Source organism: Eptatretus burgeri, chromosome 7 (assembly GCF_056783735.1).
Source record: "Eptatretus burgeri isolate ZD-2024b chromosome 7, Ebu_testis_v1, whole genome shotgun sequence".
Taxonomy (NCBI): domain Eukaryota; kingdom Metazoa; phylum Chordata; class Myxini; order Myxiniformes; family Myxinidae; genus Eptatretus; species Eptatretus burgeri.
Window position 1 is genome coordinate 76,827,332 of NC_140967.1, and position 22,831 is coordinate 76,850,162.

The following is a 22,831-nucleotide window of genomic DNA, read 5'->3' on the forward strand; positions in this document are numbered from 1 at the left end:
TACCAGAAGGGGGTTGTTGGCGGACCTTGAGCGCCCTGTGGAAATGTGGTGGGGACAAATCGCAGAGAGAGAGAGAGCAGGGGGGGCAAGGCTGGAGAGGAGTCGGTAGAAGACAGAAAGACCACCAACCAACCTGCGGTGATTGAGTGAGAGGCCCAAAGACTCAGCTTCATTGCGGGAGATGCCGATGATCTTAAATGCCCTGGTTTCGACAGCGTGAAGCCGAGAAAGGTGGGAGGCAGGAGCACCAGCCCAGAGGGGAGAGCAGTACTCCATCAAGCTACGGACAAAAGCTTTGTAAGTGGTCAGGAGCTCAAGAGGGCCGAGGAAGGACTTTGCACGACGGAGGACTCCCAGTCGGTGACTGGCTTTTGAGGCGAGGTTGGAAATGTGACTTTCCCAGGAAAGGTCATGGCAGATACTGAGACCCAGAAGCTTGAAAGAAAAGACTTCTTCCAGAGGATTGTTGAGAAAGTGGATGGGGGAGGGGGGGGTTTAAACGGTCCTTTCGGAGAGACATAGTGAGAGTGTGAGATTTGTCTGGATTGAAAGACATGTTCCACGTGTTGGACCAGTTTGTGATTTTATCCAGATCTGCAGTGAGCGAAGAAGCTGCTGCTTGCCGGTCTGAGGGATGACAGATGGTACGGCAGAGGGTGGAGTCGTCGGCAAAGAGAAATAGAGGATTTTCCAGAGAGTCCGAGAGATCATTGATGAAAACCAGAAAAAGAACAGGGCCCAGAACGCTACCTTGAGGAACTCCAGCCTGCACAGGAAGAGAGGATGAAAGAACTCCATTTAGGCCACACGTTGACTGCGACAGGAGAGGAAGTCTGCGAGCCATGAGTGGAGATGGCCTTGAATACCATGGGAAGAGAGTTTGGTGAGTAGTGCAGGGTGCCAGACTGTGTCAAAAGCACGTGATATGTCCAGGGATACGGCTCGGATTTCCTGTCTGGCATTGAGGACCTCCATCCATTGATGGGAGAGCAGAAGCAGCATATCCAGGGTAGAGTGACCTTGTCTGAAACCAAATTGATGATTGGAAATCAAGCCATTGGAGAAGAGGAAGGATTTCATGTCAGAAGCGATGATGGATTCCATCACCTTGCTGATGATTGGGAGAAGGCTGATTGGTCTGTAGTTACAGGGATCTGTTTTTGCACCTTTTTTATGCAGGGCAGTGATGTTAGCAGATTTCCAAGCAGATGACCTTGGGCAAATGAGAGGGTGAATAGAACAGAGAGAGGGTGAGCAAGAGCAGAAGAGCAGGCTTTGAGGACACGTGGGCTGATACCGTCTGGACCGGTTGCAGAATCTGACTCGAGGTTTGAAAGCAAGCTCTCCACCTTGTCAGAAGAAAAAGATACAGAGTCCAGGGACAGTTGTGTGCGACTGGATAAAGTGGGTTGAGATAGTGATGGGTTTAGGACACAAGATTTAGCTGCAAACACTGAGTTTAGACATTCAGCTTTATCACGTGTGGAATCAGCAGTGCGGCCATTTGAGGTAAGGGAGGGGATGGAGGGGGAACATACACCAGAAACAGATTTGATTAAACGCCACCAGGATTTTGAGGAGGGGGAGAGGTTTGAGAGTTCAGACTTGAGATGAGAAAGATGTTGTTTTCTGGCTCTCCTGAGGGTAGATACACACTTGTTCCGAGCTTTGTGGAAAGAACTGAGATTGCCTCATCGAAAGCAAACCCAACTGAGGGCAAAGGCAAGTTGTTTCAAGACAACTGCCTCGCCACAAGCTTCAGTAAACCAAGGGTGGGAGGAAGGGTAGGACAACTGAACACGAGAGGGGATAAATCTGTGCATGAGGGAGAGCAAGTTTCTTTGAAAGAATTCCCAGGATGAGTTGATGTTTGAGAAAGTAGTGATAGGAGAGCAGTCTGTAAGTTTGATGGCTGCTCGGAGACCCTGCCAGTCGGCTTGAGTGAAATGCCAGACTCGACGGCGGTGAGGTGGTTCTCTGATAACAGCCAGAGAGATGTCCACTTTAACAAAGACGTGGTCAGAAGAACCAATTGGAGCGAAGGAAGAGCAGCAGATATTGTCAGGGAAATTTGTCAAAATCAGATCCAGAAGAGATGGAGTACCATTGGTTGAGATCCGGGTCGGGAAATTGACCGATTGAGTCAGTCCCAATGAGTCGCAGAAAGCTTTTGCAGAGGTGCCATGGCAGGTGAGAGAGGTACCCACACCTAGCCAACTGGCGTGATGACAATTGAAGTCACCACATAAGAGGAAGAGAGAGTTCGGATGAGAAGATAGAAGATGGTCCATGTTTTCGGATAGTGAGGTGTAGATGGAGTCATCACTGTTCGGTGGACGGTACAGTACACATATAAACATGAGGTGGGAGTGGAGGGGAAGACGAAGCCAGAGGTATTCCTGGGGGTGTGGGGGAGTGAGAGCAGTGCAAGGAGAGTGAGGAATAGAGTCTTTGATGAAGAGAGCAACAACTCCACCAGGACGAGGCTCAGGTCTGTCATACCGTAAGAGGGAGTAACCAGGGAGAGATACTTGGGAGTCAGACACGTCTTGGGAGAGGAAAGTTTCTGTTAGGCAGATAATGTCTGGTTTGTCAGTGGCAACCTGTATGGAAAGATCTGAAAGGTTTGAGCGAAGGCCCCGGATATTTGAGGTCCACACTTTTAATGAAGAGGTAGGGAAGGAGGCTTTGGGTGCAGGAGGTGGAGGGGGAGGGGGAGGACAAGGGACGAGGGGGGAGGTAAGGAGGGTTGTTGAAAGAGTGTGGGGTATTGCAGAATAGCGAGGGGAGGGGGCCGAATGAGGAGGAGAAAAGGCTCTGTGGTGCTGGGGGAGAGGGGGGACAAGAGAGAAGGAAGAAGGCAGTTGAGGATTTGAGGAGGTGGAGTGAAGAGAAGGAGGTGAGAGGGCAGTGGAGGGAGGCAGCTTGGTGGATGAGAGGGGGGCAACTTTGAGAAGGATGAGTGAGGGGGATGAAAGGTGGGAGAAAGGTGAGGGGGGAATTTTTGAGAGAGGTGAGAGGGAGTCTTGGAGGGAGAAGAGTGGGATGGTTGCTTTGAGAGTGAGTGAGGGGTGAGTTGGCACTGAAGATGGAAAAAAAAGAATGGTTGATGGAAAGCGAGCATCCATGGCAAACTGTGGTTTTTAAAAGTTTTAGGTCAGAGATGCGATTTAACACAATTCTTGATGGATGCAATGAAGGCGAATTCAGAGAATGGAGAGAAGAAGCGCTGTAATAGTTGGATTTTTCCGGCAAGGAATGAAGGAGAGGTCGAAATGAGAGCAGTCTGTTAAAATAGCAGAAGAGCAGTGCATTGTGAAACATTAAAGAGTACCACATGTGTGAGAGAGGAAGATGAAGCATTATAAGATCGTTTTTGTTGTTAATATTAATGTTTGAGAGAGTTCAACAGATGAGGTTATGGAAGTGTCGAAAAAAATCGAGGAAGAAGACGAGGAGGAAGTTAAGAGGAAGAAGAAGAAGCAGAACCGGGAGAAGGTGAGCGTGTTGTTGTTGTTGTTGTTGGGTATAGATTTTTTTATTTTATTTTTTTTGAGATAAAAAAGAGATTAGTTGGGAGAATGGGAGATGTTTGGAAAGTCGGAAGGATGAAAATTGAAGGTAATGGGGAGAAGAAAAAAAAACAAAAAAAAAAAACGATCGAACACCAAGTGGAACAGGTCGGCCTAATTCTCATCTTGTCTTGTACGTAGGGTGAGTGATGCGTGCCTGGATGAGGTGTGTTCTGGGATGTTGTCGATGATTGTGCGAGGCGTCTTGTCTACGCTCAGTTTATGTGCTTTTACTTAAAGGATGGCCCCAGATCGTGTCATATACTTGCACAACTCGTGTGCTGCTGGTAAACTCAGCCATCGAATGTTCTGGCTACCAACAATGCTGCATGATCTCTCGATCTCGATCTCTCCCTGTCTGTGCATCATGAGCCTGCACACCAATTGTACATCCTTTTATCTGCGGAAGTTGAAACTTTGGTATATTTCTCGGATGAAACATGCGATGTTAATAGGGTCTTGAGGTCAAATCTAAGAACTTTGTTCCGTAATTACTTCCACCACCGAAGGTTATGTTTTCACCCCTGTCTGTCTGTTTGTCTGTGAGCAGGATATCTCAAAAAGTTATGGACGGATTCAGACGAAACTTGGTGGACAGCATGAGTATGTGATGAGGATGAATCGATTAGATTTGGGTGAAGATCCGGATATGAGAATTTTTTTTAATCTATAAAGCGACTTCATAATTGAGAGATGGGGTCAAATAACGGAATTTCAAAAAGTTTGATTGGTTATGACAAAACTTTGACGAGTTGGGTAAGTGACAATTACAAGCCGATTAGAGTTCGGTTCAGTTCCAGATGCAAATCCGGCGTCTCAGTAATCAGTGGGATACAAAACGTAAACTGTTCAGCCCGACTGAGGTATGCACTCAACCGAGTGCAGTTCTAGTTCCAACGACTGTAATGTGCTTCTTACAAGCATATAGCATGAGATTGCTGACTTCATCAAACCATTTTGTAAATTCACTGAAATAACCACCACTTTGGTTCAAGAAGAAGAATCAAAACAAGAAAGACCTGTCAAACCAGCATGGAGAAACAAGTGCAGTCAGAACAGCAAGGAGAAACAGGATTTTTCTTCCTCCAAGCATTTGGATAAAACAAAAAAAATATGGCTGCTCATGAAATTCTCCTTCCTCCAGATAGGAAGTAGAAGAATGCAAAAAAAAAATGCACGTTCAAACCAGCAAATTAAGGTGTGTATTCTACAGCCCACGAAAAAAAAGAATTAAAAAGGGATCATTTCATGGCCTTAAAGTTAGCATTATTAACGAGCAAGCTGAGCAGCCAGAATTCCAGGAGCCACTGGAGGAACTCGTTGTTACGGCATCACGAGAACGAGACAAGTGTTCATTGTATCAATTCACTTTGCTCCTCACGGCAAGGTGCAGTAAAAGCAGACGGCATCGGTAGGTGAAGTGGGCAAGGTATAGTCGATACACGCATTTTGGCTCTGCAGACACGAGGAAAGTGGAGAGAGAGAGTTTAAACGTGCACTTTGATATCATTTTGCTTTGGACATTACTGTGCTTCCAATAATGACCAGGAAAAGGTACGTGTGCATACCATTGCAAGAATTTTACTGAACACGTAGTAACCAAATGGCCTTCATAGTGTGTGGCATCAGTGTACTGTTCATCATGATGCATTTGTTTCGTAAATTCTAGGCCTGAAGTCAGATGTCACGTCTCAGAGGGAGGGTATCTTGTTCTTCTTCTTCATATTAGTATATGTATATGTGGGAAAATTACATGCCTAGACCAAGAATCAAACTCAGGTCCTCTGGTGAACCGTACCAGTGCTCTGCCATCTGAGCTACCTGGGCGACCCACTGGCTGGACACACAATGATCCTCTCGTGAGCAGGCCCTTGCTGCTCCTATGGTCGGCAGCGAGTGCCCCGGAAACAGCGAGGGAAAGAGAGACCTCTATATGTGGGAGAATTGCGTGTCCAGTCACTGGGTCGCCCAGATGGCAGAGCACTGGAACAGTTCACCAGAGGACCTAGGTTCAATTCCTGGTCTGGGCATGTAATTCTTCCCACATATACATATCATCTTTGTTTCCTGTTCATTTATTAGGGTACCCTGTGAGTACAGGGTACCCTATTGTTTTCCTTCTGTTTATTATTATTACGCATTATTATTATTATTATTATTTTTCCGCCGGCATTTTGCACCCTTTTTCGCTTTAAAAATCATTTTCTCTGGAACACTAAGTCCGATCGACAGGAAATTTTCACCATAGTATGTATCTTTTTTGATAGCACAATCACGTTATAATTATGACGTCATTGGTCACGTGGTACGGTCGCCATCTTGAAAAAAGCGATAAACTTTGGACATCTGTATCTCGGAAACCGTGCAATGGAAAAATTTTTCGTTTGATATATTTTACTAAGCTCCCTATGGGGAACACGTGTGATTTTTCGTGACGTCATAGGTGAAGCGATATACCGGTGAAAATTCGTCAAGTAGAACGCCATATAGGAAAAATCTGAAAAATTCTGAGCGTCATCTACACCAAAATTCATCGTCAAAAATGTTTTTTTTGACGTCATTGATGACGTAATTCGGCCGCCATCTTGTTTTTTAGTGTTTTTTTAAAAAAATCTTCTTCTCCAGAACGGCTGTGCAGATTGAGGCGAAACTTTACAGGCACATTCCCCCTGAGGTCCTCTTTCAAGTTTGTTAATTTGTTGTTGATACGTCACATGATTTGGCGGCCATCTTGAAAAAACCTTAAAACCTTCAAACATCTTCTCCAGAAGCGCTGGTCCAATGAAGGCGAGATTTCAGAACTATATTCGTGACATGTATGCGATACAAGTTTGTTAATTTCAAAGTGATAGGTCACATGGTTTGGCCGCCATGTTGGATTTAAGAAAAATATTAAATAATGTTTTCTCTGGTATTTCATAAGCTATCAAAGCGAAAATTTGCAAGTGCCTTCCTCGCTCAAGTCTGCATACATGGTAAAAAATTTTTACCTCAGAAGTCACATGGTTTGGCGGCCATCTTGGATAGAAAAATAGACTTTATCCGATTTACACGAAACTTCACGCACTTGTTCGGGTCGACGATGGAAAGCAGAATTTAAATTTATGATATCATAGGTCACAAGGTTCGGCAGCCATCTTGGATTGAAAATGAATAAATTTTAAAAATCTTCTTCTCCAGAAGGGCAAGACAGATGAAGACGAAACTTCACACATATATTCCCCATGAGGTCCTTTCTCAAGTTTGTTAATTTGTTCTTGATCGGTCACATGGTTTGGCGGCCATCTTGAAAAAACCCTAAAACCTTCAAACATCTTCTTCTCCAGAAACGCTGGTCGGATGAAGGGCAGATTTCAGAATTATATTCGGGACACCTAGGCGATATAAGTTTGTTAATTTCGAATTGATAAGTCACACGGTTTGGCCGCCATGTTGGATTTAAGAAAAATATTAAATAATGTTTTCTCTGGAACCGCTTAAGCTAACGAATCAAAAGTTTGCAATTATCATCTACCACTGTGTGTGCACAGGTGGTAAAATTATGATGTCACACGTCACATGGTTTGGCGGCCATCTTGGATAGAAAAACGCACCTTTACCGATTAACACGAAACTTCACAGACGTGTTCCAATACCCAGTTGGAAGCAGAATATATATTTGTGATGTCATAGGTCACATGGTTCGTCAGCCATCTTGGATTGAAAAATAATATCTTAAAACGTCTTTTTCTCTGAAACGACTGAACAGATCCAGGCGAAACTCCACCACTATGACCGCCTCTCCATGACGAATAAAAAGTTCTCACCCCCTTTTGAGGTACGACGCAACGTTTGGCAGCCATATTGGATTGAAGGAAAAATATTAATTAATGTTTACTCTGGAAATACTGCATCAATAAATGTGAAACATTAAGTTTATGGTGGAACGCTCATGCGGAATGAGCGTTTGAAATTTCAACGGGATCGGGCCCAGGGTTTGGCAGCCATGTTGGTTTTAAGAAAAATATTAAATAATGTTTTCTCTGGAACTGCTTAACCTGGAGAAGCGAAAATTTGCAGTTATCATCCACCATCGTGTTTGCACACGTGGTGCAAATTATGACATCACAAGTCACATGGTTTGGCCGCCATCTTGGATTGAAGGATAAATATTAATTAATGTTTACTCTGGAACCGCTGCCTCTATATATGCAAAACTTGACATTTATAATTCAGGTGCTATGCTAAACAAAAGTTTAAAATTTCAACCTGATCGGTCACACGGTTTGGGAGCCAGAATTATTTATTTATTTGAATCTGGAAGCCAGTAATAACGAAATTGAATGCTTTGTGCTGCCCGGTTCGTAACTCGTCTGTTCCGCGCCGTCTCGAAGCAGGCCTGTGTTTGTATCACTCTTAAATAATGTTTTCTCTGGAACCACTTTCCCGATCAAAGCAAAACTTTGTGACTGTCATCTGCAGAAAGTCCCATGTTTTATCAAAAGGCGGACGGACTGGGTACCCGGTCATCACTGCCAGCAGTTATAAAGTGGCAGTTCTAGTTATTATTATTATTGTTTGTGGTTAATCAGATTTATGGGTTCTCATGCGAATCCATTTTCCCCTCTCTCCTTTTCTCCACTCCCCCTTTAAAAGGGAGCCTATTAATCGCTTTCAAAACATCACTCCATCAGAAAACATTAATAGCAATGCGATACAAATTAACACTGAAAAGGAACCCATTTCACGGCGGGTGCCCTTTAATGCATCCAATTAAATTTCCACCTCAAAATAACTCGGCGCAGGTTTAAGGTAATACTGAAGATTCATGTCCTGTCATGTTTTCAGTCTCTAGACTCGAGCATCGAGTTAAGCCACAAGTTGCAAAAAAATTGGACTCGAGCCTGGATCGAGTGCAAATCGTATACTACAGGCCTGAAAATGCTACATTGTATATTCCGTCTTCTAACTTTGTGACATGTACACGAGCTCTTCCATAAAGTTAATCATTCTAAAAGTATGCTTTTCTCTCTTAAACAACTTTATCAATCACAGGATTCACAGAAAGTTGCATTTTAATGACTAGTACAACCACTCCTTACAGAAGCGGCAGGAAGGGTCATGTGATTATCCTCTCTTGGGTACGGTATATAGATTATAGGAGATGTCGGCTCAGGTCCCTTCGTCTGTGCAAACATGATACGCATATAATGACTCAAGAACGTCGGGTTTCCTCCCTTTTAGTTTCGTGTTAAATAGCAGTCGCGACTGTTAAAAAAGGTAATCATACATATTTATGGTTTATTATTATTATTTTAGTTCCTTACTGGTTTCACCGGAAGGAACTATATGTTTGCCCTCCATCTGTCTCACCTGTGTTCCACCACCGGAAGGAACCCCACCAGTCACGACGTCTGTCCCAGGTTTGCCCACCTGTGATTTTTTTTCCCCATACCCTTCAACATTATTCAATTGAAACTTGGGAGATAACTTTATTATGAGTTACATAAGAAGTTCCAGTTTCAGGCCATTTCATCAATTTTTCACACAGTTGTACCCTTTTCAGACTTACAAGATGTCACATATTGTACACGGGTCAGTGTTCAGCTGTCCCAACTCCACCCCACTGCTTTACACCCATTGGCTGGACAGCTGGCCTGATTCCATCCTAATAAAATCATGCTCCGCCATTGCTTGAAGCAGTACAGATCAGCAGGCCTCATGCCTTTGGCCTGGGTGTTAGTCTATAGCCCGGTGCAATTGGAATGATCTCAGGTATATAACCACGATGTATTATACATGCACATTAGCCTATGCATATTTTTCACTTCATGCATGTACATCGGGTTATTTTTAATGTGAAATAGGCAAAGCCTAGAAACAACCGAAACACGGTGTTAGAGTTTCTTCTTCTTCTTTACTTTGGTTCCAGTATTGGCTCGAGCGTGTGCTAAAGCAAACTAATTTTTATTTCCGGTTTGTTATCCCAGCTGTCTTTATTCCCTTCTAGTCTACAAAAGATATCGGTAAACAAAAATCGTTTTTCCTTTTATTTTGCCAAATAGACCCAAGCACAGTGGGTTCGACAGTTTCTTCATCTTCATTTTGGTTCCAGTATCAGCTTGAACGTGCGTTAAATGCAAACAAATTTACATCTCCCAAACATTTATTTGGGGGGGGGGGGGGGGGACAACGTTTTGCAAAGCAATTCTCGCTCTTGTTACTTCTGGTAGGGGTACCCCACAAAACGCCACAATAAGATATTTATACACTTTAACACAGCATTTGTCCAAGGAGGAAGAACCCTTTGGGAGGGGTAATATTAGTATTGTTACGGATCTGGAAACCATATGCATTCAAACATACAGATGTTCCAAAAATCAGTTATTCCGTTAAGTACATGTGAAAACAGGTCCCTTCCTTTTGTCTAGTGGGAGAATCAAAGGTGTGCATTGCGATGTTTTTTTTTTTTAGGTAGGTTATTAAATCTTTACATCCAACAACCATCCCATCCCCCATCATGATCCACTACCCACCCGCTGTCTACTCGCACCCTGACTTGCCGAGGCAGGATCTTGCAGCCGTTCTTTGCCGCTTCCACAAACGTTCCTTTTCAACGTTGTAACTCTTGCTCGACGACCTTTTCAATGTTGTTACTTTTGCACGATGACCTTTGCAACGTTGTAACTCTTGCTCGACGAGTGGAAACATGCGTGGAGGGGTGGGGGGCAGATTTTTCCCACCAACAAGGCAGAGACCCCACCCAGAATGGGCGGATCCGTGGAGGCCCTGTCCAATCAGGGTGGACGGTGACGTCTGTACCACCGAGCCCCCGCCCCGTTCGGGAAGGTCCATAAAAAAACAACACCATCCTCAGTCTTGAGGGGAGTTCTTTTGGAGGAGCGAGTTGGTTGATGTGCGTCGTGCGTTCTGAGCTGGAGTCCGAGTTAAGTTCACTTCAGAAGGAGTCAGCTCTGCGTGGGGCATTCGTCGGAGGTTTATTGGAGACGGGGCTTTCGTTGCTGGAGTCTGGGGCGTTCGTGGAAGTTTTTCTGGGTCCTGTCTGTGACCCTGACCCCCAACCTGGGACTCCGACTACTACTCTCAAGTTCCTCCATGGACACGAGCCCCACGCGTGTGACTGTGGGCCAGGCTGCACGGCCATTGTCAGGTGCCGCACCATGGAGCACCCTATCCCTCCAACGTGCAGGTACCCCGCCGAACTGTGACCCCAGCTCATCTCTCTCCCTGCCTGCGGGGGTCCTAATAAAACACCTGGATTTTATGTGTGTGTGTGTGTGTGTGTGTGTGTGTGTGTGTGTGTGTGTGTGTGTGTGTGTGTGTGTGTGTGTGTGTGCATGTGTGGGCTAGTCTTACAAGTAGAAACTGTGGGAGTGTTTGTGAACATTGTAAATCTCCTGTATATCTGTGATAAGCTTGCTCTGCGTCCTTCTTGCTGTAAATAAAACAATTGTAGAAATGTTCCCAGTTCGTTTCCATCCTTTCTTTCATTGGTCCAGCATGGTTCGGATCTGAGTTTTAGCCGGGTCTTTGGTCCCGTTAATCTGCTCATCCTCGCCGGCACGGCTTTGACAGTTCCGCTCGGCTGCCTCCGAACCAGAGTCGGTAGTCGGTAGTTGGAACTCTACCGCAATCGGTAGAATGACCCGGTTCGAGCAAGACGTGCCGAGGGTGTGGTTCCCCGGTAGACACCGCGTGGTTAATTAGGGAAATTGATTCTCGACAAAAAGACCCTACGCCACGTGGTGGAGGTATTGGCGTCCACGGTCGGTTAAGCGACCCGCCGCCTCATGGAGTTATCCGTGAGCGACGGCCTACAATTCCGGGAGTCTGGTGGGAGACGACGCAACTTCCCCCACCTAGCGATCATTCTCGCCACCAGTCCCCAGCCCACAACAGTATCAATATGGTTTTGCAATCACATTAATATTATTAGATTATCATTAATGTTGTATTACTTTCGTTATTAGAAGCGCCCTTTGAAAAACAGCACGATTAGCTATCTTAACACGAATATACACCAAGTTACCGAGATGGTTGCAACAGAAATCAGTCAATCATAGCTCCGATGTAATCAGGTTGAGATAATGTTCTGAGGAACAGATATCTGCAATATGAAAGCCAAATATTTAATGATTTTGAAACCACGGACACAAAAGTACATGGACAGATGATCGGTCGGTCTGAGGTAATTTTAATGTCCCCCATCTTTTGACCTTGGCGGAGCGGCGTGGGACAAAAATAAGAAGTTTGTAATGGATGTGGGTACAGCCCAGGTATTTGATCTGACCCAGATTTGAAGGGCAGTGAAGGTCCACCAGACCAGTGCTGGAGCCTTGCTGCTCCACAAGTCATTTTTGTAAAACAATGTGCTTTATTTAATTAAACTTTACAATGCAATCCGAAAGCAATGTCGCAGCTTAGATTACATTTCCTTTCTCCTTGCGGGTGTATGTTCTCATAAATCGAAGGAATAGGTAGTGGTGAATTTTTTTTTTTTTTAACGAATAATCACTCCATTGTTTCTGCTAAACCTCCATTTCCCACTTGTTGCTATAATGCATTGTTGGTAGTTCATGTATTGCCGATATCAAAATGGTAGATCGATTACTTGCTACTTACTACCATCCCCCAATCCACCCATAAAATTATCAAGACATAAATCAATAATTTGCAGCAGGTGCTTGTTTTTGTTTTTTTCCTCCCTCATTGTAAAAGTCAGTCTATCCTCATTTTAAACATAGAGGAATCAAATGGGCACAACTGCTCGTACAAACATATAGCTCAAGGTCCTGATCTGCAAAGGACTGTGCATTGCATGTACGTTTGTACCATGCACAGGAGTCTCACCGGAATGGGTGTCCATCTGTTCGTTTCTGCATGGCACATACCACACCACGTGCCACTCGCCAAGGAATCGTTACACCCAGAATGGCCAGGCCCATGTATCCAATTACAGACAGGATGCTGAATGTGCTCACAGTAATTAGCATCAACAGCAAAGCAACGAAAACAACTGTTGAGGAGCGCACATCACACCAGTAAAGGAGGTCTTGTACTGCATTCAAGTGGGAAAGAGCAATGAATATCAATCACACTGTGGCTCAGATATCGTTTGCAGAGAATATTCTGATCATCTTTGAGTTAGTCCTGTCACTTAAGCACCAAGTGAATGAATTGTTGGCGATTGCTGAAAACTGCCTCCAAAAAAAATAAAATAAAATAAAAATACAACTCAACCCCACACACGAATGGCCAATGATTAAAATAGCACACATGGCAAGATGCAAATCGAAAAGTGATGCACAAACCAACAATGGCACGCACCAGTCTGACGTTTAATGTGGGACATCATCCATGGTGTGGGCCTAATCACCCTTCTCCGCAATGTGCTGCCAGTCTCCAATTCAGCTCCAATTTTCACAGGTAGTTGAGGCTCATCATAGTGCGGCTCCTCGGTTGGACCTTCGATGATTACTGTAGGTGGGACAAAGTCAGGATCGGAAGGTGATGGCTGGGAACTACGGGTTGAGCTTGAATCATCCGCCCGAGGAATATTTATGGTCAATGCCGTCATTTCCTCATCAATCATCAGATCTTCTTCAGGAAGGTCAGTGGTGGTTTCTTCCCACCTTTCCTGTGGTTCTTCTATTAGTTTCACTGCTAAAGTTGGATCTTCCCTTTCAGAGTAACACATGTCAGATTTTTTATCTTGAAGGGATGATGTTGCTGTAGATTCTTCTTTTGGCAAGATAACTGAAGATGACAGAGCAGATGAAGCATTCTTTACATTAGGCTCCTTGTTTAAACCTTCAGAGAACATTGGCCTTTTCGAGATGGCCAGGAGTGAATCCGACGATTTCGTTTCAGAATAGTCTTCTCCTTGCCAATCCGCTGAGATGGGTTTTGCAAATATATCGTCCAGACGATGATGCAATCGTGATTCTTCGGAAACATCATCCAAATAAAATGGAGGCTGAGATTGATGTATCTGTTTGAGATCTGGTTGGTGCTTTGATTTTGTGGAGGGGAATTCAAGCGGAAATTTGTCAGAGAATTTGGGATCCTCAGGAAGTGCAGGTTTTCCATCATCATTCTTGCAAGGTGGACTTTGCTTCAGACTCAAGATGTCCAATGTGGAACCATCCTGAAATGATGGCACATCAGCAAACACAGATTTAGCCATTTTGGTTACATCCTCCACAACTATTTCATCCAACAGTGAATGTGATGGCTTGTGCACCTCAACCAGCCTCTCACACTCAGAGATATTTTGCTTGACAGATTGTGGCAAAATTGGCTTTGTTTTATCAACCAAGTCATCCAGCTGAGTTGAGTCACTGGGACTCAGAAATTCTTCAAATAGAGAAGATGAAAGCGCTTTTTCCTGGGGCTTGCCAGGTTGATATGAAGACTGGTGCTGTTCTTTGTATTCCGGTTCGCATGCTGCGATCACTTTTGGAAATCCAACTGCGGGCTGCCCAACCATCTCATCCGGCTGTGAGATTGAAGATCCAGGTTCAGATAACATGTTAAAATGGTTTTCATCAATTACCAGTGACGCCAAAGTGGCGTTTGGAACACTCGTGTCAGTCGTTTTAGAAACAAACTGCTGTTTTGTTGGTTGAAATGGTTCCGTTTCAAACACACCACCAGAACCCCAATACGTGTATCTAGATCCAGGTTTCCAACCCTCTTGCTGTTTAGAACCATCTTGATGCTCCTCCATCATGAAGGAAGTGAAGTCCTTGTCATATGAAGAGACAGCAGGAATGCCTGGTGAAAAAACAAAAAAACAAAAAAAAACTTGGGCTCAAGTGACAAATTAAAAAAGTTGGACATAATTACAAATCAAAGACATGATAAACCCTAACTACAGCAGACTATTGATAATTTTATCTGACATTTAAACAGACCAAAGAATGCATGTCAAGCAAAATATTCGTTTGAGTCAGTGTTTTACTTTGTGTTGTCTGTCGTGTGAAGGAATTTGACTCAAGCAAGCAAAAACCTCACAGCACAGGTAAACAGTTACCCAGCAAATGAAATGGAAGAATATATTATTAGCCCCCATTGGACTGAGTCCAAAACGGGGGCTTATGGATTCGGTCTCAATTTTCATGTACGTGTGTGCATGCGTGCATCTGCAACCATATATTGGACATGTATCGACCGATTTTATTCATACTTCACACCAAGTCAACACATCATAGTTTACATACGCACATCATTTTGTTTCATGATGCGATCAAATATAGCCGACTGGCGGCAATTTTAGTAGTAGAAAACCCGATGTTGAACACGTCCTCAACCATTTCTCGGACATGCATTTACCAATGTTGTTCAAACTTGGCAAGCAGATAAATAATTATGGCTTATATATGCACGTCATTTCTTTCGAGATAAGATACAAGATGGCCGACTGGTGGCCATCTTGTTACTTAAAAGTGTCCCCAACCACTTCTCACACATGCATGGTCCGATTTTGTTTAAAAACTTTGCAAATGTCACAAATGTTCTTGTATGTCACATGACCACTGAAGTCAGTTGCGCATACACATAAACCTTGTAAATATGGGTTAGTCCTTTAACTCCATATCGCAAAATTACTAAAAACACAGGGGTTATGACATTTTATGTCTTTTTCTCCTTGTTATAATCAAATTCTTTAAATAAATGAATAAATAAAATTACATTGAAATGCATCGATACACACAATATACATCCATCCATCCATTGGGGGTCGCCACTCCGACACAGGATACTCGAATGGCTCAATCATTCCAGCAAGCTGGCACTCATTTTGCCGACCTCGGAAGGATGACAGAGTCAACACCACCTGGTATTAATTAAACAGCTGAGTGGGATTTGAACTCAGGATCCTAGGATCCCCAGCCCACCACCCTAACCATTAAGCCATTACCAGGCAGACAATACACATGGTGTTCCTTAAATAGGTACCCATTTTTATTTATTTTATTTATCAAATGTGACAAGCATGTATACAACTTTCCAGTTGAATATGGAACAGTTCGAATAATGTTTGAGTTTTTGTTTAGTACTCATGTCAACCTCTTTTGATACATGTCTCGAGATTAAGCAAATTGTTCATAACTTTTGCACAGATGGCACGGGACATGCGCTGAACAGCATTAGTGATGCAATCTCATAACTCATCCGAGAACTGGATGTGTGGCATAAACTCTGTCCATCTTCTTCGCCGTTTGCAGAACAAGGTTGCGGGCTAACATCAATGACTGAAGGTGTGGCTGTGCTGCTGATTCAATTCCCTCTGCTGGTGAGGGCAGGATTTGGAATTTGGCCCAGGATGCCAGCGAAATTTTGCCTACTCTTTGCGAAAGATATCGTGAGATCTTTAACATCCACCGACGGCACACACACACTTATGAATCACCCTTTCTGTAAAACAGCAGGATTACAGTTTGTAGCTGGGTCGGGACTCAAACCTAAGCTCGACAGCTTAGAGGTGGTTGGGCATACCACGAGGCCATCCTGTTAGCCCTTCTGTCCTTGATGACACCCCACAAAAATTAGTTTTTTTTTTTTTTTAAACCACACAGGAAGCAAGATCCAGGAATCTTGGGGGCCAAGAAATGGGTCCACCATGGCCAATCCATTTGTTTGGGAACGTTGAATCAAGGAATCCATAAACGGCTCGTTCACAACTTAAACAGAAAAAGTAACGTTAATTGAAAGAAGGTGGACATGTTGAGTGCTGCACAAAACTTCAAACATTACTAACGGTTCCATATAACCTTCAAATGGAAAGTCGTGCATGCTTGTTGTAGTCAATAAATAAATAAACAAAAAACAAACAAATAGATAACTATTTAAGGTTCACCCAATGTATAGAAAACAGCAAAACACCAACAAACAGTCCAAATTAGTAACACATTGATAAGACACCGGCTTTCATTGCAGGAAATCACATTTAGACAATTTTCACATTTAATACATCGCGCCGCATCACGGAAAATTTAAACATCGTCATTGTACAAAGCATGGAACAGATGACTGACAGTACTTGCAATAGGTGACGACAACTATGGAAATGTCATTCACCACCCTGTCTTGGATTTAAAATGGAAATATCATTTTAGCACACGTGAACTATAAATAAGCCAAAGCTGCACTTGTTTAATTTGACGATATTTCTCTTAGCAAGTTGACCTTTCTTGATTGTCTCATCCACTAGTTCATAGAAGGATGTGGAAGCAGTAAACAAGTGAAAGCCAGATAGCCCAATTCAGCTAGTCGCTTCAACACCCCGTACATATGGGACATGACCCTGGATAACTGAGGGATGGTAGCTGATTGGTTAATGTCAAAGCCAATTAAGCATAGGAACAGAAAGCTAATGCTTTGCTAACAGCTCAAAATTGTTCTAAATTGTCATGATGGTGGGAAAAGCAGATACCTCGATTAACGATTACAATTTTCAATAAGTGACAATAAAACAAACACATCATTGGGAAAAAAAAAACACAACGAAAAAAAAAAAACAATGTGTGAACCAGGGCACAAATCCAGTAAGGAGCCCTGGAAACAACACAGATCCTAACACCCACGACTGTTGTCATCAGAAGTCTGGTGATGAACAGATGAGTAGGGATTGTGGGATTTGCATTTGAATAAAGAAATCTCAAGCTGCACACACAAAAACAACAGAGGATAATGGAGGGTGGGAGATGTGGTTAGTAATGGCCACATTGCTATTGCATTTGGAGAAAGCAGGCTGGTGCAAAGTATGATGCTCGGTAGCCCATGTCACTCTGGCATTTCGTCATCCGTCTGAACTGACTCTTCCACTCATTCTTGAACTCACGCCTGCAGCATGCCGAGACACTTCTTCACTCACACCGGCTCAGTGGGAGAATGTACACTTTCTCTATTACTCAACGTAGTGCCTGTGGTCTTTCCGTTTCAACCGCCTACCCCACCCCCATGTTCAGGGACAGGGGAAGGAGTGTCACACAGACATCTTTACGCAAATGTAAAACTTTACCCGCCAATCTCGTGACCTTCTGGGGTTTGAGTCTGGGTGGAGGAGAAGGAAAGCATCAGCTGTGCATTTGAATATTTGGCAAAAATTGAAAGAATTTACTGTCTTTTATTCTTACTGCTATCGAGACAATTGTGCTGGACATGAAATAATCAACCATTAGGCCATCGGTAATTAATATGGAAATAAATTTGGGTTCTTTTGGATTATGTGACTTCTTTGGATCACACAATTTTACCGTTCTCTTTATTGTAGCCAACAAGGGAACGTCGGGTCAGGTTAAACGGTTTTAACAAAGCCTAACCCACTCGTGTGAAGTGTGCAACACTGGCTGGAAACTACACACGAAAATACCATCATGTGGGTCAATTTTGCCAATATTGGATTATTCCTTCATGATTGGGGGAACTTAGGAGGTCTTGAAAACTTAGGTGTCCAGCACCCGAGTCCCCAAACATAAATCTTTGCCATGCGTGAACCCATTTTCATTTATGCTGAGGTGTTGGAGTATATGAAGGGATTTTCTCACACAAAAAATCAGGACCATCGGTTTGGCTGGGGAGCGGGGGCCCAAGGTCAAAGGGCGCCCCAAACTATAAAACTTTTTGAATTACTATTTCGGAGTGATTTTACTTTACGCGATTCAAAAGATCTCGCTTTTACGAGCATTTTGATACCAAGATCAGCCAAATCGGACCACTACAACCTGTGATATGGCCTCTGGAAGATTGTGGGGTAGCCGGGGCGCCCAAATTTTTTTTGGGGGGGGGGGCTAAAATGGGCCCCGATGGGTCCACAGGTCTAAAAGTTGGTATTTTGAGTTTTTTCACCCAAGTGAATAAATGACCAACATATGGGGAGAAAATGAGGTATTAGTGTCGGGAGGGTGTGTACACTTGACATGGAATGCCCCAGGAGTGGGCTTGCGCATTTTTGGAGAGCCATGACCAGAGTGGAGGCACGAGGCGCATTGCTTGGAGAGGCAATAGCGGAGGTTGAGCGCGCGCCGAGGAGGACGACACGGCTATTGGATTAGTGTTGAGGCGATTTGGCTCACGTGGTAAAGTAAGACGCTGGCCTTTTGCTTTTGGGCGGGTCGGCGTGGACGATCGGAGTATGCGAAGTCGTTACACTGGGGCTTTGAGCCTTGATGTGGAGTGCCGCTCGTGGATTGCCTGGCGTGCGTTCGCCCCGCTACGAAAGAAACGCCTCAATTCCAGTTCCACAAGCATCAGCTCTGGGCCGAGCCAAGTAGAGGAATAGTTAAAAGGGAAAGGTTTTCTTTTCATTTTGTGTCCCCTTTGTCTGTATTTGAATGTGTGGGAGGCACCTCGACAATAGGATTTATTTACTTTATTATTATTGTCTTTACCTTCTGAATTATTGTCCATTGTAAATATTCATACATTTTCATTAAATGTATTCCTTTTAAGACACTGTAGCCTTGTGCTGTCCTCGTGCAGCACCCTGTGCTGTCCTCCTCCTGAGTGGATAGTCTCTCCGCCATTATGCCCTGTTAACGAGCGCGCATTAATCTTTGAATCTATCTCGGTTGTAGCCTTCAAGGAAGAAGCTTTGCCATTCATCGGGTTAAAACCCCTGGACATAACCACACACACACACACACACACACACACACACACACACACACACACACACACACACACACACACACACACACACACACACACACACACACACACACACACACACACACACACACACACACACACACACACACACCTTCTAGCACTTTCGGTAGTAATCCTCAATGCAATTCAGATCGTAACGGATACATTTTTGTAAGCTAAAGGTTCCTGGTGGAGACTGTACATAAACCACACAGGACAATAACCGAGAACAAAGTGTACCTTCACATGAATCACAAATGCACAAATTATACGAGATTTGAGCACCTCACTTTGTCCCGATAACTATAAAAAAAATTTTTTTAACAAAAAATAAAGGAAGATGCAACTACAATGATACAAAGGTGTGTTGTGCTTCAGCTTGTATCAAACATTCTTCCTACAAATGTCCCTTAAACCTGCAATTGGTGTGATTCCACACTTCTCCACTATGTTATAACAGTGTTCCTGTACTGTTCGATATTCTAACTCCAACACGACCTCAACCTTAGATACAATAAAGAAAAGAAACGATAAAAAAGACCAATACAAGGGGAGAAAACAGCATACATTATTAATGGAAATAGCTTCACTTTCTTTTTCACATCAGTTGCTTCGTAGAATGACGTAAATGTCTGGACTGAGTACAGATTACCCATAAATGGCTAGAAGCTGAAGCATAATGGAGGTAAAGGATCATAAGGAGTCGAGCCTCCCATAGTGCCAAACCGTCAAAACCGATTCAATATAAATGGAAAGCTTGTTTGTGGGTAGAATAATCACTGCACAAGGGGATTGTTTGAGGAACAGCCCCAACTGTCATTGATAATCTTTTTGCATTACTTGGAAAATGCTTGGGATTGGAAACCAAAAATCGATCCCATGACACCTCCTCACCGAGTGCCAATTTTGATCCCAAATGAAAGGTTGATGTGAGTTAATCAGCATGGCCATCCACAGTATAAATAAATATGGTTGTTGGTGGTATTTCAGAATGTGCCAGCCTTATTATTATTTTCTAAACATGCAGTAAGCCACTCTTTTCAACATCTGATAGTCAAGTTAATGAAATGCTCCCAGAAAGGTTAATGGCAGGGATAGAGAGGCTGGGCTGGCAGGATAGCTTTGAGCTGTTCAACTCAAGTACAAACCTTGACCCATCTCAAAACTGTCACCCTGATGTTTTGCATGCAAGGCAGCAATGTTCGCATGGTCCACCAGGAGGACATTAAGCTGGAGGACCCATCTGTCAGTACGAGTCGGTGGTGGATGTAAAATACCCCACGGTGTATTCCGCAAAGAGTCGGCGAGCTATTGCAAGCACCCTGGCCAAATTCCAAATTAATGTCCTGACTAACTGTTGGGGAAGCAATGGCAAACCACTCTTGCCAAGAAACTGCTTCGAGAGCGCCAATGCTCTCGCTAAGAGCGCCAAAGAAGAGATGACTATACCATCATTACATTTTGATCAGCAATGGCTTTTGCCAATACCACAAGCAATGAGTAGACATGGGGGGTTTGCCTATTTTTTTTTTGTATTGCAGTATATTGTGACACACATGCTTGTTCTGTGATATGTAGCACGATTCATTGCGATCATGAATTCTGTCTAAAATGTGTTGTTCTATTGGTTGTAGCCTTCAAGGGAGAAGCTTTGCCATCCGTCCAGTTCCTACATCTTTTTTTTCCAGTAATATCAGGAAGGAATTAATAAATAACGAACACGGCACTTCCTATCATGGGCTGAGAGATAAAATGTTTGACCACGTTTGTCGATTCAAACGGCTTTTCTCGCAATTTCTCGCTCACTTTGTGAAGAGACTGCAAATGTGACATGTAAAGTTGACCCCCCCCTTTCCACCCCAATCCCTCCTCCTTCCAAATTTCCAGTTTTTCCTCTTCTATCCATCTTATCCACTCCATACATCCACTCCTGCCTCCATTCCTCCCCACACCCACGATTTATCCACCTTCATCTTGGCCTTCGGCTCTGCTGTTCCTTTTGTGCTGTGGTGTCCTGATTCGTTCAATGTACTATCACTAGCTCTTCCACGAATCTCGACTATGTATAATGACGACAAATAAATAAATAAAATTAATTAATTTCTTTAAATGTGGATGTTGTCACCGGATGTGAGACTTTAAATTTGTTGCCTCTCCGGCATAATTGACAAAAAGCATGACAATAGCAACAAACTGCAACATTATGTTTAATATTATTATCGCTTTTGTTTCTTCAACTGAAAACTACTCCAAACGTCAGCCTTTCCTAATTTTTTTAACCACTTCATAATCATGGTAATCCATGACTATTAAGTGGTGAAATTGCCTGTTGCCTTGGGTATTACACATGCATTTGAGGTCACTTCCCGGCAACACATTTAAGCATGGCTAGCATAGTTTCGAACAGGTAAAAAAAAAAATTAAAATAAAAAAACAGGATTGGAATACATATTGCTGAAAATGCGAATCATCAAAATGGGTATACCGGTGATACCATGCACCTCCAACAATGATTGCCTTTTTCATGCAAGCTTGAACCTTTTGATTTGCTGCCTTTTTGTCTTGCATCTTCAGGAGCTTGCACTACGTATCGACGGGGGAGACTGGCAGCATGTATACATTATTTGGTATATTTACTTTGGCGGGCTGTTTATATGGGAGCTTTTAATGGTGCTCCCCCAACACCACCCATAATGGTCTAAGCCCATATGTGCATCATCTGTTGGAACTTGTATAAAAATATGAAGCATTTTCATTACTAGAGCAATAAAATTATTCCTTAACATTGGGTGCGATGAAGACCAAAGCCACACCAACTGATTTCCTCCAAAGCTATGCAACTGGACCATCGTATGATAATTGAAGGGAATCGTGCAAAGTTTCCACACCTAAACCGCACTTGGACACCAAATAATGCCAATGGACTGACAGATGTAACTTGAGCAATGAATGGTTCTTTTGCCGCACCTTGAAAGCCAAGAATACGGTTGACGGTTGGTTCCTCTCCCACGCATCAAAAGCCAAGAAGGCTATCAATCATTGGTCCTTCTGGTGCCGGTCAAAATTACATTAGCATGTGCCGAAAGTATTAGTACTATAACAAGAGAACAACAAGATGAAATGGTTGAAGTCTTGCTGGAAGAATTCTCACAATTTTGGTGGTTTTGTTACTAATGGTGGAGGTAATGACGGAGTAATATGGGGAAGCTGTGGATCTGGCCTTGGATTCTGCAACATAAACACTGTAGGGTCCGTAAATGGGCAGGAGTCATCTCGATGTAAATTAAATAGGGAAAACGGTCAGCTTAACATTGTTATGTGTCACCAAAAAGGGGTGGCGCTGTGTTAACTACAGAGGGTTTAAGGCTAGTTTCTCCCAGTATGTGATTGTCCTGTGACCTTTTCCTAATTTTTTTTTTCATTTACAAAGCCGGCTATAAAAAGGAACGACGTTTTAACAACCGGCAGGTCACGCCCCCCGAGGCTGATTGGTCAATGTGACATAAGAGGAAAGACAGAGAAGGGAGACGGCAGTCAGAAGAGAAGGACGCCTCTCTTGCTTGCTCTTCTCGACATGACGAGAAAGCTGCCGATTCTCGGTCTCG

At 43.5% G+C, this 22,831-nt stretch overlaps 1 protein-coding gene across 4 annotated transcripts in view; it reads right to left on the reverse strand.

Moving 5' to 3' along the window:
* LOC147023587 (uncharacterized) overlaps positions 1-22,831 on the reverse strand; it is a 134,023-nt gene that overhangs the window by 26,174 nt on the left and 85,018 nt on the right. For all 4 annotated transcript variants that reach the window (XM_085889107.1, XM_085889108.1, XM_085889109.1 and 1 more), the window contains 2 exons: positions 12,900-14,348; positions 12,423-12,630 (listed from right to left, as the gene is read on the reverse strand). In XM_085889107.1, coding sequence (XP_085745233.1) covers positions 12,423-12,630; positions 12,900-14,348 — 1,657 coding nt within the window. The remainder of the gene's footprint in view (positions 1-12,422; positions 12,631-12,899; positions 14,349-22,831) is intronic.